This window comes from Ictalurus punctatus, chromosome 9 (genome assembly GCF_001660625.3).
Source record: "Ictalurus punctatus breed USDA103 chromosome 9, Coco_2.0, whole genome shotgun sequence".
NCBI lineage: Eukaryota > Metazoa > Chordata > Actinopteri > Siluriformes > Ictaluridae > Ictalurus > Ictalurus punctatus.
In genome coordinates, this window is record NC_030424.2 from 29,087,501 (window position 1) to 29,109,354 (window position 21,854).

The following is a 21,854-nucleotide window of genomic DNA, read 5'->3' on the forward strand; positions in this document are numbered from 1 at the left end:
CCCGTACCACCGCGCTGTTTAGTTCTGGTTTCTGATTGGTCAGATGAATTTTCTATAACAGCAGCTCTGACAGTAGTGCAGGTTTATATTAATGCACTCGTTCTAACATGTTATCGTTTCCATAGCAACAGCTCGTCCGCAGGGACTCGTACGGCGGACGCCGCGCTAATAAATGGACTTTCTTTTTTTTTTTTTCTTTTTTTTTTTTTTTAAAAAAAAACGTGTTTAATTATTGATATGTGGAGCTTTTCTGTAAGGAGACGTTTCTGTATCTTTTATGGAATGAGTCTCCAGTGTCAGCGCTTTGTGTTTTCCCAGTAAGCTGCATTATTAACTGATTCACTTATTAAGCTGGTGAAGGAGCGACTGTTTATAGCTCGCTCTAACGTAACTTTGTTTCGCGGACGTTCCGCGATGACGTTAAATGTGACTATAAATGGATAAAAAGTACACCTTGACATTCTTTACTATATATAAATAGAGAATCGTTCGTTTTGGCGCGCGGCCGTGGTACAAGAGGAACAGAAGACTCCCGAGCTTCAGGGTGGTAAGAGTAACTCCACTTCGTCGTTGATCGTTTTCCTGTAACAGCACACCACTGGGTGTTTTATTCCTTACACACACACACACACACACCACGTGCGCACACACCCACGCAAAACTCTCACCGATTTTCAGAGAGACGCCTTGAAGGCTCGGAATGTCTGTGATAAATCTACAGTGATAATCCTGTTGTGCTGTCATATTCTTAGCACAAACTCTCAACTCATATAAATCACTCACACACACACACACACACACACACACACACACACACACTCTTACTTGGCAAATCCTCAGCTGAAACCAATCTGTGTGTAATTCTGTTAATTGCTCGTGGATACACGCTGTAATATTATTAAACTGTAAGTTTATTTAAGTTAAATGTCAACAAACGTCATTTCCTTTTCTAGCTTGTATTCAATTCTATAATATTTTTGAACGCACATTTAAAATAAATAAAAGGACCCAGCCTTAATGCTCGCATTTGAAAGAAATCCGTACGTCGTCCTTCTTCTCAGATTCTCTTCTCTCACAGATAGAATGTCCTCCTGGGTTTTATTCTTCCCAGATATACCAGAAACAATACTCATAACTCATACGATTTCATCTTTCCCATCATTTCGATCCGATTATCAGGACAGAGGAGTTTATGCTTTCGCGGTTCCTCTGTAACGTGACGAGCTGCGTTCGGGAGAAAAAAAGTGAAACTTGGGTAATAACATCCAAGGAACCTTTTGTTTCACAACATTAAATGTAACTATAAACGGATCAAAAATAAAACGGTGCCGCGACATTCTTTAATAAGACAAATGCAATCATCGTGGCGTAAGAGGAATAAAACACGTCAGGACGCGTCCCCCGTTATAGGGAAAGGACCGACCGTTGTGGCGTCTTCGCACCATTCCGTCGTTGATGATTTTCCCGTAACGGCGCGACACACACTGCTTTAATGTGACGTCTTACACGATAACGACGTTTCGTTTCCCCCCCCCCCCCCCCCCCATTCGTTTTTATTAGTCGACGCAAATATTTGTGATGTCATCTAATCGAGCCGTACAGTTAAAGGTCACGGATTTTGCTCAGGAGACATTAATATTCCCAACGCTAGCTGAGAAAAATAACCTCCGAGCCACCGTTGAATAAAAAACAAAGCGGAAATAAGCAGTTCTAAGAAAGTTTAAGAATAACAAGTGTACATTTTTTTTTTTTTTTTTTAAATCTTCTGACATTTCAGTAACTATAACTAAAATCATGTCGTTTGTGATGTCATTATGTATATAGGCATAATTATAGCACAAGTTTAAGTAGAAATAGATATGCATTAGTACGCATCGGTACCGAAGTCATCAACCTACTGCGTATTAATCAAGCAGACATGATATTTAGCTCTGTTTATGTGGGTTTCTGCTGTGTGGTGCTGGTAATGAACTCCTCGTGCTTTTTATGTGTGAAGCAGAGTGTAGGATCGGGAGCCTCGGCGCTCAGTACTCAGTACCCGCAGAGCTGAAGTGCTCGCTCAGCGGCCATTTCCTTTTCTAATCAACTTACGATTGCAAAAGGGAATAAAACACGCACGTTTACGGAAGCCCTAAGAAGCCGTTCATTGTTTTTTTTTCTTTTCTTTCTTGTTTTCTCGTGATCTCGACTTGATTTTCTCATGATCTGGATAATTCCTTTCGAAGGGAACTCGACATTGCGCGAGCTTCACGCTGTGGGAAGCGCCTCACACGTGACCGGTGTCTGAAGTCTGTGTGAAATCGGGCCTATTTATAATCCTGCCGTGGTCAGGTTTCATTTGAGCCCTTAGAGTCAGCTTTGGAGAAGCTTTCGACTCTGAATGTAGCTCTTTTTGCGAGCCCTGAATTCTCTGTTGCCCCTTCCTGCCTAGACTTTTAGCCAAGGTCTCCCTGTTAGCCTACGTCTGCTGCCCAGCTGGTAGTGTTTCAGGCTCACTCCCCTCCTCCGTTCCTTTCATCAGAACGGAGAAGATTGCACCTACCGTGTCTAGTGAGGGCTCTTTGTACTCACATGCATCGCTCCAGGCAGTGGCGAAAGGGATGTGTGTGTTGCGGCGAGGTGGTCTACGCCACACACGTTCGTTCAGTATCGCCGTTTGACCTTATGGGCCAGCTCATATATGGTTCTCTGAGATCATTTCTCATCCCCTGGGAGATTCCTGTCCCGAAGTTCTTACGGGAACGTTCCTCAGCACGGTCGGCTCCTTCTACAGTTACGGTCTACGTGACCACCATTTCGGCCAACCGCGCCCCTATTGGTGGAGCCTCTGTGACACTCCATACCCTCAGTATGACGAAGCGGGTATACTTGTTCCCACAGCGCGAAGCTCACGCAACGTTAAACTCCCTCTGAACGGGAGAAGTCAGGACGATGTCATCCAAATTGTTGGTGGTAGAGAAAGACTGTGCATTTTGAATGTCATCGTTTTGGAGCACACTAGTTTATAGACAACCTTAAAGGCTAACGTATCCATACAAAAAAACTACAAGACTTCGATTTTCTCTAAAACGGCGATGCTAGGAAAAGAGAAAGACACATAGACAAGGAAGACGGCACCCTCGCCCCGCCACACACAGACGCACAAAGTTCAAATGGCAAGATCTCTGATTTATTCAAAGAAAGGCAGAGTATATATCAGGCTCGGGCCACAACCGAGACAATGGGTTAACTATTGATGGAAGGGCATATTTGCACGCAACAGGAAGGTATGTAAATGCACAAATGGTATTCGGAGAGACAAATGAATGCGCAAGTGGTGAGGGGCTTCATCCATCCACACCTGAATCAACAGAGAAACAGAGAGAAAAGGTGCCGACACAGGAACCAGGAACTAGAGGGGTATAAATCACGATAACGGTTTATGTTAATAAAACCGATTATTTACATTTACATGATATTTCCCTAAATCCAGCCTTAAAGTGTGGACACTGCATGAAAGGGTCACACCCTGTTTAAACCCCACGAAGAGGTTTTATCAGGTTGCTTGTACTGTAGGAAGATGCTCTAGTTCCTCCTACAGCACAGTTTACAGTGCTTTGCTTTCATTGCCGCCATTAATCATGAAACATCGCTCCATCCATTATTCATCAGCGGACCACTGATCGATCCATTCAAGAACCGAGAGACGAGACAGTCAGGTCCTTCTCACTAAAGCGCTCGATGTCATCGGTGTGAACGGGGACTCGTCCGCCGCCAATCGCCGCCTCGTAATTCTTCTTACTAAATTGTACGCCTGAAGTGTTCTTAAAAAATCCTTCGAACATACCAGACAGTTGACCTTCCCGTGACCTTGTCCCTGTTTGGGGCAATTCCAAAATCGAATCGGTTCAAATCCTGCGAACATTCAGATGCCCGATCTCGAGACGTCTCGCTAAGGAGAATCTCAGATAGACGCGCGGACAAAACCCGAAAACGTAACACGTATAACAGTACATGAGATGAACAGCAAGTCGGCGGCTTCATCAGCTGCTAGTGGATCAGACTGTGTCAGGTAGACATCAGCTTCGGGAGTGTTTACTGTTATTTTTTGTGGTATGCTGGATTCAGAATTGATTTGATTCTGCTGAAGGATTGGAGTGTAGTGTGCAGTGAGCAGGGTTTAGTATCGATGGATTGTGCTGTACGATCTGCTCTGTGTTATTTACGCTGTAAAATAGTCTTTATCTCGAACCCTAATGAATCCTGAAAGCTCTCCAGTTCCATATGTTCCAGTTCTAGCTGGTCAGAGTCTAAAAAGAGCTCTTGTCATCCGAATATTTGAACTATAATGTTCTGTCTGGGTCAAAATGACCCCAAAATCCTAAAAATCCTTTTCCCCAGCATTACATTTCATTTGCATCGATTTAGTTTCTCTAATGAATGTGAAAGCTAATTTTAAACTCTCACATTTCTATTACAGAGCTGATGGACAGGTTTATATCGACCCAGGGTGAGGAGTTTTAGCACCTCAGAGTTGATTATTTTCCTAAAACGGCACGTTGGGAAGTGTTTTATTCCTCTTATATCGTAGAAGGTTTTCAACGATTACAATGTTTTATGTATTAAGGATGGACACATCATAGTTCTCGTGAGTTTTTAGATACAGTTCATGCCGTGGAACATCCGTGAGACACGTTAGTGTCACAGATTCAACCTCTCGGTGCCGCTTGTGTGTGTTTTGTTTGTTTATATAGACATGAGGTTTAGTTACATCATGTGATTGAGTCTTGTCTCCGCCCCTGTCGTGTAATTGGTTTAGATCCTGACTGTTCTCACCTGGTTTCTGTTCACCTTTCATGAGTTTTTGATGTGTTTTTATACCCTCCATTTAATACATTTAGTTTGTTAAGTCCTTGTGTTTCTGAATTCCTGTGTTCTCTGTTATTCCCTACTTCCTGTGTTCTCCAGTGTTCCCTACTTCCTGTGTTCTCTGTTATTCTCTACTTCCTGTGTTCTCTGTTATTCTCTACTTCCTGTGTTCTCTGTTATTCTCTACTTCCTGTGTTCTCTGTTATTCTCTACTTCCTGTGTTCTCTGTTATTCCCTACTTCCTGTGTTCTCTGTTATTCCTTACTCCCTGTGTTCTCCAGTGTTCCCTACTTCCTGTGTACACTGTTATTCTCTACTTCCTGTGTTCTCCAGTGTTCCCTACTTCCTATGTTCTCTGTTATTCCCTACTTCCTGTGTACACTGTTATTCTCTACTTCCTGTGTTCTCTGTTATTCCCTACTTCCTGTGTTCTCTGTTATTCTCTACTTCCTGTGTTCTCTGTTATTCCCTACTTCCTGTGTTCTCTGTTATTCTCTACTTCCTGTGTTCTCTGTTATTCTCTACTTCCTGTGTTCTCCAGTGTTCCCTACTTCCTGTGTTCTCTGTTATTCCCTACTTCCTGTGTTCTCCAGTGTTCCCTACTTCCTGTGTTCTCTGTTATTCCCTACTTCCTGTGTTCTCCAGTGTTCCCTACTTCCTGTGTACACTGTTATTCTCTACTTCCTGTGTTCTACAGTATTCCCTACTTCCTGTATTCTCCAGTATTCCCTACTTCCTGTGTTCTCCGATATTCCCTACTTCTTGTGTTCTCTGTTATTCCCTACTTCCTGTGTTCTCCAGTATTCTCTACTTCCTGTGTTCTCCAGTGTTCCCTACTTCCTGTGTTCTCCAGTATTCTCTACTTCCTGTGTTCTACAGTATTCCCTACTTCCTGTGTTCTCCAGTATTCTCTACTTCCTGTGTTCTCCAGTGTTCCCTACTTCCTGTGTTCTCCAGTATTCTCTACTTCCTGTGTTCTACAGTATTCCCTACTTCCTGTGTTCTCCAGTATTCTCTACTTCCTGTGTTCTACAGTATTCCCTACTTCCTGTGTTCTCCAGTAGTCCCTACTTCCTGTGTTCTCTGTTATTTCCTAGTTATGTGTTTCCTGTGTTTTTACCTAGACTTCCCATTTACTTATTTGTTTGTTTGTTTGTTTATTTCGGAGGGGGGGCGGGTCTCGTCCCATCTTCCTGTTTCTGTAAGTGATGATTACAGATTTGCCATTTTTGATGCTGTCTCCCTTTGATTCGTTTATTTTCCCGAAATACACATCACACTCATTTCCTGCCTTTCACCACACTTCCTGTTCTCGCCTACGCTTTAGCAGCTATAAACAGTCGTTCCCTCACCAGCGCTCTCTTTTTTTTTTTCCCTCTCTCCTGAAGTTAACAAGACCAAAAAAACACCAACCGCAGATCGTTACGTTACAGAGAAACCGCCAAGAGTAAACTCCTCCCCCTTCAAGTTACAGTCTCACATTTGATCGTTACAAAGCGTTACCGCCGGAGACTCCTTCCATAAATGTTAAATAAACACCATCTGTATGATCCCCAAACGTGCGGAGGGTTTTCACGCCCCGTTTCCCTCAATATTGTTTATCCTGTTAATAAGCTGAGCTGAGAAGAAGAGATTTTGTATTTTAGGTATATTTTGCGGTTCTGCTGATAAAGCGATGACGAGAACAGAGACATCCTGTGTGATTTAATCAGTCGATGTGACCGGAGGCAGACAGGCAGACAGGGAGCTTCTCTGCTGGATCATGAAAGAGAGAGAGAAAAAAGAGAGAGCAGGCCGTTCCATCGTCTCCATACCGAATGAAAGGATTTTTTTTTTCCCCTTCAGTCTGAAACAGTCGGAGAGTTTGCGTCTTCTTTTGATCCGGGGATGTGTGAGGAGCTCGGCCGGCGTCGTGTCTCTCTCCGCGCTGTGACATGTCGACGGTCCGGGTGCTGCGTACGACCTTGCGTACGAGCTCGCGGTTCTGCAAATATAACCGCGCCCGTGTCTGTCTTCCTAAAACAAAGGATAAAATAAGAAATATTCGGAGACCGGGGTGTTGAACTTGGCACGTATCCTGATCAGGTGACAAACCGGCTATTTTTTACATGCAGACTTATTTAATCATGCCTTAATAATCAAGCGAATCAGAACAAAGCAAAAAAAACGTTTGTCTATACATCCATCCATCCATTTTCCGTACCGCTTATCCTACACAGGGAGCCAGGAGTCTATCCCAGGGGACTCGGGGCACAAGGTGGGGGACACCCTGGACAACCAATCACAGGGCAAAATCACACACGCATGTCTTTGGACTGGTGGAGGAAACCGGAGTACCCGCAGGAAACCCCGGAAGCACGGGGAGAACGTGCGAACTCCACACACACACATTAGAAGAAGTGTAAAGTTATTCGGTTATATTATATATCTGTGTTTTCGATGGATAATGTGTGCATTTCGTGTTCTATCCATTAACCAGAGCCCTCGTTCCTGAATGTCATGCGAATCTGAAGCGCCGGGCGACTTTACTGAGCGGCTCGTCGCTGTCCGTTTATCGAATCGCGCTTTCGTGATGTTTTGACGAGATGGAAATAATTAAGAACGCTTTATTTTGTTTACAAAACGAACACGATCGTCCAGAGATCGCGAGTTCGAATCCCGACGATGCCACAGCCATCCGTTTCCGGGAGTCCAAGAGAGCGAAATTGACAAGTGGGAGGGGCATACGGTCTCTCCTCAGAGACACGAGAAAATCATGGGTATCTCTGAGCTCATGTGTGCGGAAGAAGGCGGATAGCGCCTTCCTCCGAGTGTGTTACGCCGCCCTGTGATGCAGCATGAGCAGCTCCGGGCTCCAGGTTCCCCGTGACCCAGTAGGATAAGCAATATAGAAAATGGATGGATGTGCACAAAGCATTTCCAACAACGATTATAATAAAGCATCGTGTGTGCGTGTGTGTGTGTGTGTGTGTGTGTGTGTAGGTTCCTCAGGATGAGTGGGGCGGATACCCCGGGGTGAAGGATGATGAGATCCCGTGCCGGCGGATGAGGAGCAGCAGCTACGTGAAGGCGATGGGAGACGAAGAGAGCGGCGATTCGGACGGCAGCCCCAAGAACTCGCCGCAGAAGAGCGCTCGGCCCGGCGGCTTCATCAAGAGCGTGCTGCAGAGGCAGCTATCAGACCAGAGGTGAGCTCTAAACACGGATCACTCACTACAGCACCCCCTGGAGGTCTGCAAACACATCACAGCCTGCACAATAGTGATTCGGGCGTTTTAAAAGATAGTCTGACTCGTAATCGTGCAAGCTTGATACGACGGAATGAGAAACGACAGGATGTTGTCGTAGAGACCGGTCCAACAGTGTGAGTCTGCTACCAAATCTTATTTTCCTTCTTACGCATCATCACTTCATCATACACTTAAAGATTTCACGTTTGTTTTTAATTCGTCACCCACCGTAATGGTTTGATAGATAAACTTAAAGGTGCATGCAACAGTTGATTTTTTTTATTCCATACTTGTACAAATAATATATAGGAAAAATATATATAGAACATGATTAAAAATTAATTAATTAATTAATTAAAAACCCAATGCATTAAGCCATAGCTAAAGCGAAAAAGCGTATTAAGGCTCCGAGGAAACCCGTTTGGAAAACTGACTTCCGGTCCAGAATGCTTGTTTAAGTTTGGATGCGCCTCCTGTCAATCATTTTAGACTCTACTCTATTGGCCACCATAGATCATGGGGGCGGAGCTTCGTGAACGTGGGCGGAAATCATTCGAATTTTGAATCCACCTAACTATAAATAAAATAAAATAAATAATAATCTCATATAACGCACCTTTAAATGACGAATGAGTTTGTTTGTTTGTTTGTTTGTTTAGTTAGTCAGTTTATATTTATTTTAGGTGGGGAAGGAACTGCCACATGAAGAATTTACAACATAGCGTTTCATCAAAAGCCGAACAAAAATAATAACAACAATAAAATAAGGTAAAAGAATATATTGAAATGTAAAATATTTAAGAACTTTTACGATCACGCCTGTCATTTTCTGTCGATTTCGCAAAATAAATAAATAACTGAATAAATTACCAGACCTACGGGATTTCCCTGCGTCAAGCGACACAAGCGTGTGTTTCGGTACACTTATCCTAGGGGACTAATCTATTACGAAATTCGAAATAGTATTGAACATTTAAAAAAAAAAAAAAAAAAAAAAGAACAATCTTTCACGTGCTGAAGAACAACCTGTCATACTTTTTATCCATTTATAGTTACAATGCTGTGGAACGTCCTCAAAACAAGTTAGTTCCTGTTTTCTCTGACGTTATAGCAGCCGTAAACAGTAGTTCCCTCACCAGAGTCTCGTCTCTCTCTCTCTCTCTCTCTCTCTCTCTCTCTCTCTCTCTCAGTCAATAAGACAGAAACACAAACAGAACACAGCTCGTCGCGTTGCCGGGGACGCGTGAAAAAGCGCGCCGTCCCGAAGACGTCCCAGAACGTGAAGTCGCTTTACCTCTGACCCGGCAGACTCCTTTCATAAACGTGACGTAAAAGTCTCAGCTCCGTATCGACGACTACGCTTTATTTCATCCGTTGATGCGGAGCGCGTGCTGTCCCTGTGTCCCTAAGGAGATCGTAACACGTTCGAACGAGCTATTTAATAAGCGAGTCGCTGTAATCGTCGGCAAACCGCAGCCGTACCGTACACGAGGAACGAAAGACGTTCAGTTCTAGCGGTTATAGCTCGTCTCGGAGGACGTTTCGTGGAAAGCATTCCGTGTTTAATTACAGTCGGTTTCACAAAGTGAAGAGGCTCTGGTTCTGCAGTATGAGCTGACGTACTGTCTGTATATCCAGGAGGAATTCCACGTATCCATATATATATATATATATATCCCACTGCAGGCCTGTTTTTGCCGAGTCAGCACGCTGCACCGTGCATTCGTCAGAACTAATTCATAGTAAAAAAAAGCTTTCCGAATATAGCACGGCCTGTTCCGATGCCAGAGGAAGAGCCGTGCCACGTTCCAGCCGGTTGGCTCGCTTAGACGTAAGAATCTTCGTGATTTTTACATAAACAGAAATGAAGAGAGAACAAAAGAAAGGCAGGATCACAACGGGAGAGACACACTTCTCCTTCAGACATGATTATTATTATTATTATTATTATTATTATTATTATTATGACTCGCGTTAAATTAAAGATGCATCGAAGTCAGAGATCGGCTCTGGTGTTTGCTCGACTAATCAGTAATGATTAAAAACGGATCTCTGTAGTGCGTCGCTGCCTGCGCGGTGCTCGGCCCAGGCCTTTTTTTTTTTTTAAAATTCACACCACACTCATAATTTATACCCCGAGTCAGAGTGCAGGCGATAACGCTAACTGTAGAACAAGCGGCGAGAAGGAAGCGAAAAGGAAAAAAAACAGAAAAGAAAAAAACGTGACATGTGAACGTTTGACCTTTTATGCAAATCGGCTATGAGAGAGGAAGATGATCGGCGGCGAGCGGAATATTCCGTTAATGCCAAAAGTTCGTTCCGTGTGTCTAGCGCACGGGTGTTTATTGTCCATTTATAGTTACCATTTTTTATCCATTTATAGTTACTTTCTGTGTAAGACTAGTTCTGAAGACTCGCCGGTTATTCCTGTTTGATCGATTAGCGAGTACTACATCACACTTTTTGGCCATTTCTAGTCACCTTTATTCTTGAGTCTCGCTTGTGTTCTAAACGTTCCTAACCCTCACCAGCCTGTCTTTTTTTCCCGTTTAAAGTCTTTTGTTTAAAGTTACAGAGACGTCGCACACTCGCGCTACCTCTGACTGGTTACAAAGCGCTGACACCGGAGACTCCTTCCGTAGACGTTAACCGAACGCCTCCTCAGAGAAACCGTCGCCGTACCGACGCTTATGCTGTACGTTCGAGTTTGTACGTTGTACGGGGCAACAGATGGGTTGCGGCGGGCGATTTTACGGCCGTTGTGCGTTCGGAGCTTCCCGAAAGGCGCGAGCAGGAGACGGGAAGTGAATAAATGGAAGAGATCGGCGTGGGCGTGTGCGAGCGAAGCGCGTTAAGAGATTTAGGAAGCGCAGTGATTACTGATGTGTCTGGGTGCGAGTTCGCTGTTATTCCGATCGTAAACAACACACACAGATGTCTGAGACTGATTTATTCTCGGTGAAATCCTACATGGCTGGTGTAGTGAGCGTCGGAGGGCCCTGGAAGTCATCCTTACACAAGGTGGGTCAAAAAAGCTCAGGAGGCTTTAATCTTTGATTCCAAGCTTTAACCTTTGACCCCAAGCTTCGACCACTGTCCATTTCTTTAGTCTAGATTTATCCGTTAAGACTTTCCTATTCAATTCAGTCAATGTTTCAGGATATTTCTTGATTTCTGCTGTTCCACTGAGTCACTAGCGGAGGTAGTGGATGTTTGTCCGTTTTTTTTTTTCATTTATTTATCGCGGAACTCCTACGCTCCTACACTCCTACGTGTCAGGATAGCGAAAAAAGACTAAAATACCATGCGTGCTCTTCATTTAAATGTGGAAAAAAAACCAAAACAACGAAAAACCATTACAGAAATTCTAATGGTTTCCACTATGAATACCATTAAAACCATTAACAAATCTAGTGTGTTTTGGGCCATATTCTATTAGAATTTAATGCTTTGTACTGGTTTCCACTAGACGTAAACATGCCACCGACAGAACCCAATACATTACCAGTAGAGGCCCACAAGGACCATTATAGTTTCCAATAAAACCAATACAATTCCCATTATAATCATTAAAACTGTTAAAGGTTCTGTAATGGTTTGTATTGGGTTTTTTCTTTTTTCCCAGCGGGTATAACAAATCCGGCTTTTTAGTTAGAGCGATATCCGTAACTCATATATTCACTTTTAAATGAATGAATAGGAGGAAGAAGTTTCCCTCACGGTCTAATTTGTAAATCAAGAGACCACGTGACTCGTAGTTTTAGGTTCTCTAGCTAATATTTAGCTTCTACAGTTAAACACCAGCTAGCTTTATTTAATACTTCATTCTAGCGATAGCTGATTATTATGGCTAGCTACTGTATTTATTAATGACTAGCTACAACAGCGACTCTTGGTGTAACACAACCCAGCTAATTTTATTTATTACAGCGAGCTATTTATGTTTAGCTAACATACTACAATGTAACCCCATTTAAATACTTCGTTTAAGTGATAGCGAGCCCAGCTAGCTATGTTAGATATGTATGTTTACCTACACAAATTGAAATACCTCAGGGATATATCAGGTAGCTAGATTACATAATGATAATATTTTGTTGTTGTTGTTGTTGTTGTTGTTAGCAGGCTATATGTATATGTGTAGCTTAAATACTCTGACGAAAAGCCTTCTTTCAATTTCAAGGCTAGCGTTCTAATTTAATAGCAAGCTGATGCTATATTCTTGGGGGGGATCTTTGAGGAAAGCAGCTAGCCAGCGAGTGGGAAATAGCCATGAGTACTTTGTGAGAAAATGTGAATGAAAAAATTGATGAATAAATAAATAAATAAATAAATAAACAGCTCTAACGCCAGGGTTGTACTTGCCGATAAACATGTCCACGTATACAGCTACGTTAGCATCACTCCTGCTGTTTCCGCCATTTTCTTAAGATCTTATCCTTCTCAACTCCCGTCGTGTTTACATTCTTATGGAAAGTTAGAGAAGTTGGTCAAAGAAGATACTCGAAGAAGATAAGAAGGTGAGGTCTTTCTCAGCTCTGGCCCGCCCCCTAGTGGACAGAGCGTTTGATCGTACTCAGTTGCGCGTGTGAACACCTGAACGACGTGACTTGCGTAGCTACGTAATTCCGGCCTAAAGGGTACTTGGATTTCTGGGGAACCCTTGAAGGTTTTATGTGGAACCTTTTAACTTAAGGTTAAAAGAGGGAAGCTTCAGGGAGCAGATTCTGACGTTTTGTTGTTAAATATGGAACGAAGAAAGCAATCTGTGTCGTGCCGCGAGAGGAAAATAATCAACGACAGTGTGGTGGTGCGATAAAGCAGAGAGATCGTTATCGCCGCGAAGTTGATTATCTTCTAATAACAGTACGCATCGGAGTGTTTTATTCCTCTTGCGGCGCAGCAACCTGCCGACGATTGCGACTGTTTCTTCGTTAAAAAAACGAGGCGTCGCTACTTTTATCCGTTTAGAGTTCCGATCATTGTAGCGGAGAGACCATGGAACGTTACAGCAGCTCCTCTGTCCTGAAGATGTTGGAAAACTTACAGTTACAGCTTGACATCTGATACTGACACTGGAGACTCCTTCCATAGCATAAATGTTACATAAACATATCCAGATGTTTAGTGTGAGGGATTGTTGGAAAAGGTTAGCGCACCCACACACACACACATACAGCCAGACACTTTCGGAAAAGAGCTTTAGCAGGATCGATTGTGGCACGTGGCATCTCCACAGGATGTGAAAGCGGTGAACAGTCGATATTCGCCTCCGGGTTCCCTGAAGTTGCTTTCTCGGTTTTCTCCAGATAAATGTGGGCTTATTTTCACCCTGCTGCTCTGAGCAGCGCTCGGTGTCATTAAGCCAGGTCATCTGTTTAGACTTTACAAAAATACAGTGGGAATAAATGTGATTTTAAATACGCAGTGCAACTCAGTGGTTAGCACCGGAGCAGTGTAGAGACGGAGGAAGTACGAAATCGCCATTTTTGTTTCAGAACGTCGCTTGCTTGTAGCTCTCGGGTCAAAATCAGCAATCCTCTCCACAACTATACTAAAAATATACAGGATTCAGATTTTTGTCTATAATAGGAAATAGAGGCGTTATTATTATCATTATTATTATTAGTAGTAGTAGTAGTAGTAGTAGTAGAATTAGAAGTAGTAGTAGTAGAATTATTATTATTATTAGTAGTAGTAGTAGTAGAATTAGAAGTAGTAGTAGAATTATTATTATTATTATTAGTAGTAGTAGTAGCAGTAGTAGTAGTAGTAGTATTAGTAGTAGTAGTAGTAGAATTATTATTAGTAGTAGTAGAATTAGAAGTACTAGTAGAATTATTATTATTATTAGTAGTAGTAGTAGTAGTAGAATTATTATTATTATTATTATTATTATTAGTAATAGTAGTAGTAGTAGTAGTAGTAGTAGAATTATTATTATTATTATTAGTCGTAGTAGTAGAATTAGTATTATTATTATTAGTGGTAGTAGTAGAATTATTATTATTATTATTAGTGGTAGTAGTAGAATTATTATTATTATTATTAGTGGTAGTAGTAGTATTAGTATTATTATTATTAGTGGTAGTAGTAGTATTAGTATTATTATTATTAGTGGTAGTAGTAGTATTAGTATTATTATTATTAGTAGTAGTAGTAGAATTATTATTATTATTATTCGTGGTAGTAGTAGAATTATTATTATTATTATTAGTGGTAGTAGTAGAATTATTATTATTATTATTAGTGGTAGTAGTAGTATTAGTATTATTATTATTAGTGGTAGTAGTAGAATTAGTATTATTATTATTATTAGTGGTAGTAGTAGTATTAGTATTATTATTATTAGTGGTAGTAGTAGTATTAGTATTATTATTATTAGTGGTAGTATTAGTATTATTATTATTAGTGGTAGTAGTAGAATTAGTATTAGTATCTTCAGCACAGCGGAGTTTACACTGATAATGAAGCAACTTAATATTAACACCAGATATGTTTTATCCATCTCTATCTATCTATCTATCTATCTATCTATCTATCTATCTATCTATCTATCTGTCTGTCTATCTCTTTCTCACCCTGTCTCTCTGCTTCTGTCTCTCCCTCTCTCTGTGTCTCTCTGATCAGACTGACATGCAGCATTAATGATATAAATGAATTAAGAGACAGTAATTGTAGTGATGTGTGTTGATTCTTCACACTGATTAGAATGAGGAGAGACTCAGCTTAAGGTTAAGAGTGAGTCTGTTTTCTGTCTGTCAGTCTCTCTTTCTCTCAGTCTGTCTCTCTGTCTGTCTCTCACTGTCAGTCTGTCTCTCTGTCTGTCTCTCACTGTCAGTCTGTCTCTCTTTCTCTCTGTCTGTCTCTTTGTCAGTCTGTCTCTCACTCTGTCTGTCTGTCTCTTTGTCAGTCTGTCTCTCAAAGTCAAAGTCAAAAGGTTGCTTTAATGGCATGACAAATATTAACATTTGTATTGCTAAAGCTCGGGCAAAGACAAATTAGACAATAATTACAGAAACAGATGTAGATTCATTCAACAATACAATCAAACACACACACACCAGTAATGAGGCTCAGAGGAGAAAAAATAAATAAAAAGACAGAAAAATACCCATAAACACACACACACACACACACACACACACACACACACACACACACACACACACACACACACACACAAATATATATATTTATGTGTTTGTGTGTCTCTCTGTCTGTGTCTCTCACTCTGTCAGTCTGTGTCTCTGTCTGTCTGTCTCTCTCTGTCTGTCTCTCACTTTCTCAGTCTCTCACACTGTCAGTCTGTCTCTCTCTGTCTGTCTCTCACTCTACCAGTCTGTGTCTCTCTCTGTCTGTCTGTCTGTCTGTCTCTCTCTGTCTGTCTCTCACTTTCTCAGTCTCTCACACTGTCAGTCTGTCTCTCTCTGTCTGTCTCTCACTCTACCAGTCTGTGTCTCTCTCTGTCTGTCTGTCTGTCTCTGTCTGTCTGTCTCTCTCTGACTACCTGTCTCTCTCTGTCTCTCTCTCTCCGACTGTCTCTGTCTGTCTCTCACTTTCTCAGTCTTTCACAATGTCAGTCTGTCTCTCTCTGTCTGTCTGTCTGTCTCTATCTGTCTGGCTCTCTCTGACTGCCTGTCTCTCTCTGTCTGCCTGTCTCAGTCTGTCTGTCTGTCTCTCTCTGACTGTCTCTCTCTGTCTGTCTCTCACTCTGTCAGTCTGTGTCACTCTCTGTCACACTGTCTTTCCCTCTGTCTGCCTGTCTCTCTCTCTGTCACTCTGTCTCTCTTTCTCTCTGTCTGTCTTTCCTTCTGTCTGTCTCGCTCTCTGACTATCTCTCTCTGTCTGTCTCTCACTCTGTCTCTATCTCTCTCTGTCTGTCTCTTTCTCTCAGTCCGTCTCTTTTTCTCTCCCTCTGTTATTCGATCTCTGAGTTTCTCCTTTTCTCTCCAACTTGTTCTTTCTCTCCTCTCCTCTTTGTTTTTTCCCCTCTCTGTCCCTTACCCCTTTCTTCTGACTTCCCTGATTCTCTCGCTCCCTCCTATCTCTCACTCTTTTCTCTCTCTCTCTCTCAATGTTGTCTTTATTTGATTTCCTTTGTCTCACTTCCTGTCTACCTCCTTTTTTCATCTCCCTCTTGTTCTCCCTTTCCTTCCCTCTTTCTCCAGTCCTACATGACCCTCTTGTCCTCTCTATCCTCCTCCTTCTCTCCCTTCTCTCTCTGCCTCTCTCTCACTCTTTTTTCTCTTTTTCTCTTTCTTTCCTCTCGTTCTTGTCTTTCTCTGTTTGTCTTCTACTCTGTCTCTCTCTGTCCCTGTCTTCCTCATTCCCTCATTTCACTTCCCATCCCTGTGTCTCCCTCCATCTCTTTCTCTTCCCTCTTCCTCACCCTTTACCTCCCTGTTTTCTCTCTACCCTCTCTCTCTGTGCACATTCTCTCTCAACCCCTTTCTCGCAATTTCTTTCTCTCGCGCTTTCATTTTCACTTGGAGTGTTTACCTCTTGTCCTGCTCTCTCTCTCTCTCTCTCTCTCTCTCTCTCTGTCTCTCTCTGCTTTTTTTCATCTTGTACCTTTGTCCTTTGAGAAGTCAAGCACACTTTGTCCCTGTCCAGATGGGACACAGATAAAATGAATGCTTTGAGCCTCACTCAGCCTTCACACATACACACACACACACATACACAGAGAGAGAGAGAGAGAGAGACAGACACAGGGTAAATTAAAGGTCATGGGGTCATTTAGGGTCATCAACAGAGCTCTTTAAAAGATGCTTTATCATCATCACTTGAGTACCCTGTAGGATGGATCATGTTAGATATGTGGGAGAACAGATATCTACAAGACAGTAATAAAGCTGTTATAACAGCAACAACACAGCAACATTTATGATTGAATAAATCATCTGGGACATTCGTACACACTCCACATTTCTGCATTTTTATTGTTTCTGCTGTCTCTTTCTTTCTTCTCTTCTTTTCTATACCTGTTTTGTTTCTTCTCTCCACCTGCAGTTCATACCGTTTGGATAAATCGAGCAGTGACATGGTGAAGTACCTCACCAATTTCGCTGCAGATTTAAGGTGAATACAAGCACACACACACACACACACACACACACACACACACACACACACACACACACACACACGCGCTTAAACATCATTTTTACTTTGTGATTAGGCCAAGAATCAAATTTGCACAATTTCCCCACTTACTACATTTAATGTTACTTATAAATGAATAATGACCAGATCAGGATTGTGCAGACTTCATGTCTAAATCCTGAACTACATTCAGGTTAAAGCTAATGCACATTGCGCTTTCTTTATCACATTATTCTTTATCAATTTTAAAATATCAGTAGCTAGTTAACATTGTATGGTGTCATGCTTCCCATGTTCCCAGGGCTCTATGGTTGAGACTGAAGTGACCTCAATTCTACATTCCCTCACCATTAAAGAACACTAACATCCAGACTTGTGTTATCTTTAAGATTCCTCTTTATATTCGAAGCACAGGGGCAGGTGTATACAAGGCTAATTCACAAACTCAACAATATACGATGATTTTGGTGTGTACTTTGCACAATGCTGCTTAGAGGACAAGAGTTTCCATCCCCATTCCAATCTGGACGTCTTAAAACCCATCAATAAAGCTGATGTATCAAAACTTTATCATTGAGCATATGTACCTTACCAAGAACCCATTAATGAACTTGGCCTACCAATATCCCCTAAATAAACTTGGCCCCCTAAATAAACCAACAGCCTGTTAATGAACCTGATCTACTAAAATCCCATAAAGGAACCTGGCCTACCAAGAAACTATCAGTCAAACTGACCTACCAAATAATGATTAATGAACCTGGTCTCCAGTGTACCATTTAGCCTGTATTAAAGGAGAAGTTGCCAATTATTGAACACGAACTAGCAAGAACCAATCAGTCAGCCCAGACTACCAAAAAACTGGCATGAAAGACTATGAAACTGACTATGAAAAACTGGCATTGAACCTGGACTATTTAGAACCAGTCAATTAACCTGTACTATCAAGAACCAGACAATGAACCCAGACAACCAAAAACCAGACAATGAACCTGGACTATCAAAAACCAGACAACGAACCTGGACTGCCAAGAACATGTCAATGAACCTGGACTACCAAGAACATGTCAATGAACCTGGACTACCAAGAATCTGTCAATGAATCTGGACTACCAAGAATCTGTCAATGAATCTGGACTACCAAGAATCTGTCAATGAATCTGGACTACCAAGAATCTGTCAATGAACCTGGACTACCAAGAATCTGTCAATGAATCTGGACTACCAAGAATCTGTCAATGAACCTGGACTACCAAGAATCTGTCAATGAATCTGGACTACCAAGAATCTGTCAATGAATCTGGACTGCCAAGAACCTGTCAATGAATCTGGACTACCAAGAACCTGTCGATGAATCTGGACTACCAAGAACCTGTCAATGAATCTGGACTACCAAGAACCTGTCAATGAATCTGGACTACCAAGAACCTGTCAGTGAATGTGGACATCCAAGAACCAGTCAATGAACCTGGACTACTAAGAACCTGTCAATCAATCTGGACTATCACGCACCAGTCAATGAACCTGGACTACCAAGAACCAGTCAATGAACCTGGACTATCGAGCACCTGTCAATGAATCTGGACTATCAAGCACCTGTCAATGAATCTGGACTACCCAGAATCTTTCAGTGAACCTGGACTACCAAACATGGTCAGTGAACATGGACAACTAAAAACCAGTCAATTAACCAGTCAACCTGGCCTACCAAAAGAAAAATAGTCGAAGAATGTAGACTACCAAGAAGAAACTAATCGATAATGGGCAACCATGTGTGAAGCAGAACAAACTAATCCAAGATGGCAATTCCTCCAACAGTAGCAGCCTGCATTCTACAAAAAAGATTCTGGAAAAAAAAATTTATGTATTACATCTTTGAATATAAAAATCATCCTGATTGGGTGGGATAAAGAAGGTCCCTGTTGTGGACAGTTTTGCTGTGTGAGTACGTATCCCTTTTAGCCCTTTTGGCATCCAAAAGCTCTAAACTGTCTCAGTGTGATTGGCTCACTAACGAGCCACTGATTTGCATTTTCCTTCATTTCCCACTATTGATCAGATGGTTCAGGACAATGACCAATCGAAGCAGCCATTTGCAGGTGTTAAACACATCAGTGATTTGGCAGGCTCTGTGGAGTGAGACAGAGCTTGTTCTCATCGAAATGTCAGTGTCCTGGTGTGACTTCTTCTCCGCGTCACACCGATGCAGGACAATGCGACGTGTTTTGTCGTTTAGCTTCAGGTCCAGATTGTTTTACAGTCTATCCGTCTATAGAGTCTTAAAGTTCATGATAAACTGTCTTTGCTTCTTAATTTATCAAAAACTAATGCATATGTTCTACACACTCGATACTTATTTCTCAAGAATTGTTGCGACAAATCCATTTTTAACTTTATCCTCATGTGAATGAAATGGAATTCTGGTGGAATATCCTGATTGCTTTGCATACTGCTTACAAATGTGTCTTGAGAAATATAATTTGACAAATAATGTATATAAGGTGTCTTTCTAAACAGTGTTGGAGCTTTACTGTCATTCTTGTAATTAAAAAAAAAAAAAAAAAAACACCCACTCCCACCCACAATCTCTCTCTCTTTTTCTCTGTCTCTGTTCAGTCAGAGCTACCATCTGCAGGCGTCAAGGGACATCCACCCCAGCATCACGCTGGACCCATCACCCAATTACAACTCACCCAAATTTCGCTCAAGGAACCAGAGCTACATGAGGGCAGTTAGCACGCTGAGCCAAGCCAGCTGTGTCAGCCAAGTGAGCCAGGTGAGTGTGCATTTCTACAGCCACCTATAAATGAATCCTGAAGGTCATTCTACTCAGATTGGAAGAAGGGTCCACCGGAATTTGAGAAACGTTCTTACCATATTACCGATGCACGCCATAGATTTCAACATGGAGACATATTTCAATAACCCTAACGCATTTATACATGTAGTACATGGATTTTATTATTTTTTTTAGAGAGAGGTAAGACTAAGGTTATAGGTTAAGATGATTGTGACCTAGGAATATACCTAAGAATATTCTGCTCATATCGGTCTCAGTAATTAAGTATACAAACGTTCTTTCACTACAGTCAGTATTTAAACAAATTAAGCCATAGAGCCCTCCAGAATTCTCATAAAAATCTGTTATAGTTGATTGTGTGTATTTAAATCTCACCGTTAGTCCTGCCTGCTGGTTTTATCCTCAGGTAGAAACATGTATCATAGTGCCGAAGCACTAGCTAATATGCTTTATTGTGTGTCGGAGTGTTTTACGGGCTTTAAACAGCAAGGAAAAGACTCAATAAAGGTCTGACTTAAAGATAACTTCACTGCTGCATCGCCGGGTTCTTACGGTTGTGTTAATCATCTGATTTATCTGTCTTTAAAATCTAAAGCCCTCCCTCCAAATGGATCATATCGATTGCGGTCTATACGTCTTTAAGATAAGGGTTTTCTCCCTGTGTACAGTTCTGCACTCGTCACATCCGCAGGTTGTTAAAGGACAATCCATTCTGTGCTAGAACACGATGGAAATCGGAGATCTTGGAGATTGGCAAATCTTTTAGGACTTTCTGGAGATGCTTATCAGAGCGTGGTTTCCGATTAGCTCAGCGGGTAACGGTCATGAATGGAAGAGGAATGTTGTAATTAATTTGATTGAAAACTGGCAGACTTTACAGATTTGTATCTAGTTGTCAAATTCAGCATTGATGTGAATGAAGGGGAAGTAAATTACATGGAGTGGCATCTTCTTTGTCATGAGTGTGTATCTCTCCAGCCAAGACAATACAGTGTGCAGCTTTATAGCATGGTGTTCAGTGATGGACTGGCATTCCATCCAGGGTGTGTTTTTTCCTCACGTCGAGTGTTCCCGGGATAAGTTCCACTGAAAGTTCCTGACCAGGATCAAGTTCTTATTGGAGACGTATGGAGGGATGGACTTCCATTAGTGTTAGCTGCATTAGCCTCGTAGCTCCAGAGGAGCACCAAACATGCCTCGGCTAACTCTACATTTAGTAGAATGGGAACCTTATGTATGTTTAGTTTCTCGAATAACTATTAAGGTATTATTTCTGAAGAAAAATGTCTTTTCTAAAGTGTCAAAAACAGGAGAAAATTATCTAGGAAGTGGAACATATTACACAGATAAGTTAAATTGTATAAATCATTTAAAAAGGATCAAACTAGGACGTGCTCTGTAAGAACTAAAGCGGTGTTTTTTTTATATCTCAGTTGAAAACTGTTGAGAAGAGAGAGAATGTGTGAAGGGAAGGTAAATGGTAAACCCTTGCTTTCTGAAAAAGAGAAGGTGATAAACGTGGGAAAGGTTTGGAGAGTAGTTGGATTACTTGGAGAAAAAAAAAACCTGCATTCTGGTCTTTTCAGGTGAGCGAGGCTGAGATGAACGGCCAGTTCGAGTCGGTGTGCGAGTCGGTGTTCAGCGAGGTGGAATCGCAGGCCATGGAGGCGCTGGATTTGCCCGGCTGCTTCCGCACACGCAGCCACAGCTACCTGCGTGCCATCCAGGCCGGCTACTCGCAGGATGACGAGTGTGTGCCTTCCATGAGCTCGTCCACCGTCACCTCCACCATCAGGTCCACGGCTGGTGAGTCGCCTGGCAGACTCGTCAGATTCATTACGAAAAGCCTTGAAGCCTCCTGACTGACA

At 42.0% G+C, this 21,854-nt stretch overlaps 1 protein-coding gene across 1 annotated transcript in view; it reads left to right on the top strand.

The window, feature by feature from the left end:
* The window catches only part of dlgap2a (discs, large (Drosophila) homolog-associated protein 2a), a 172,375-nt gene that overhangs the window by 97,260 nt on the left and 53,261 nt on the right, over window positions 1-21,854 (top strand). The window contains exons 3-6 of the mRNA XM_053682452.1: window positions 7,831-8,036; window positions 17,094-17,162; window positions 19,803-19,953; window positions 21,573-21,792. Coding sequence (XP_053538427.1) covers window positions 7,831-8,036; window positions 17,094-17,162; window positions 19,803-19,953; window positions 21,573-21,792 — 646 coding nt within the window. The remainder of the gene's footprint in view (window positions 1-7,830; window positions 8,037-17,093; window positions 17,163-19,802; window positions 19,954-21,572; window positions 21,793-21,854) is intronic.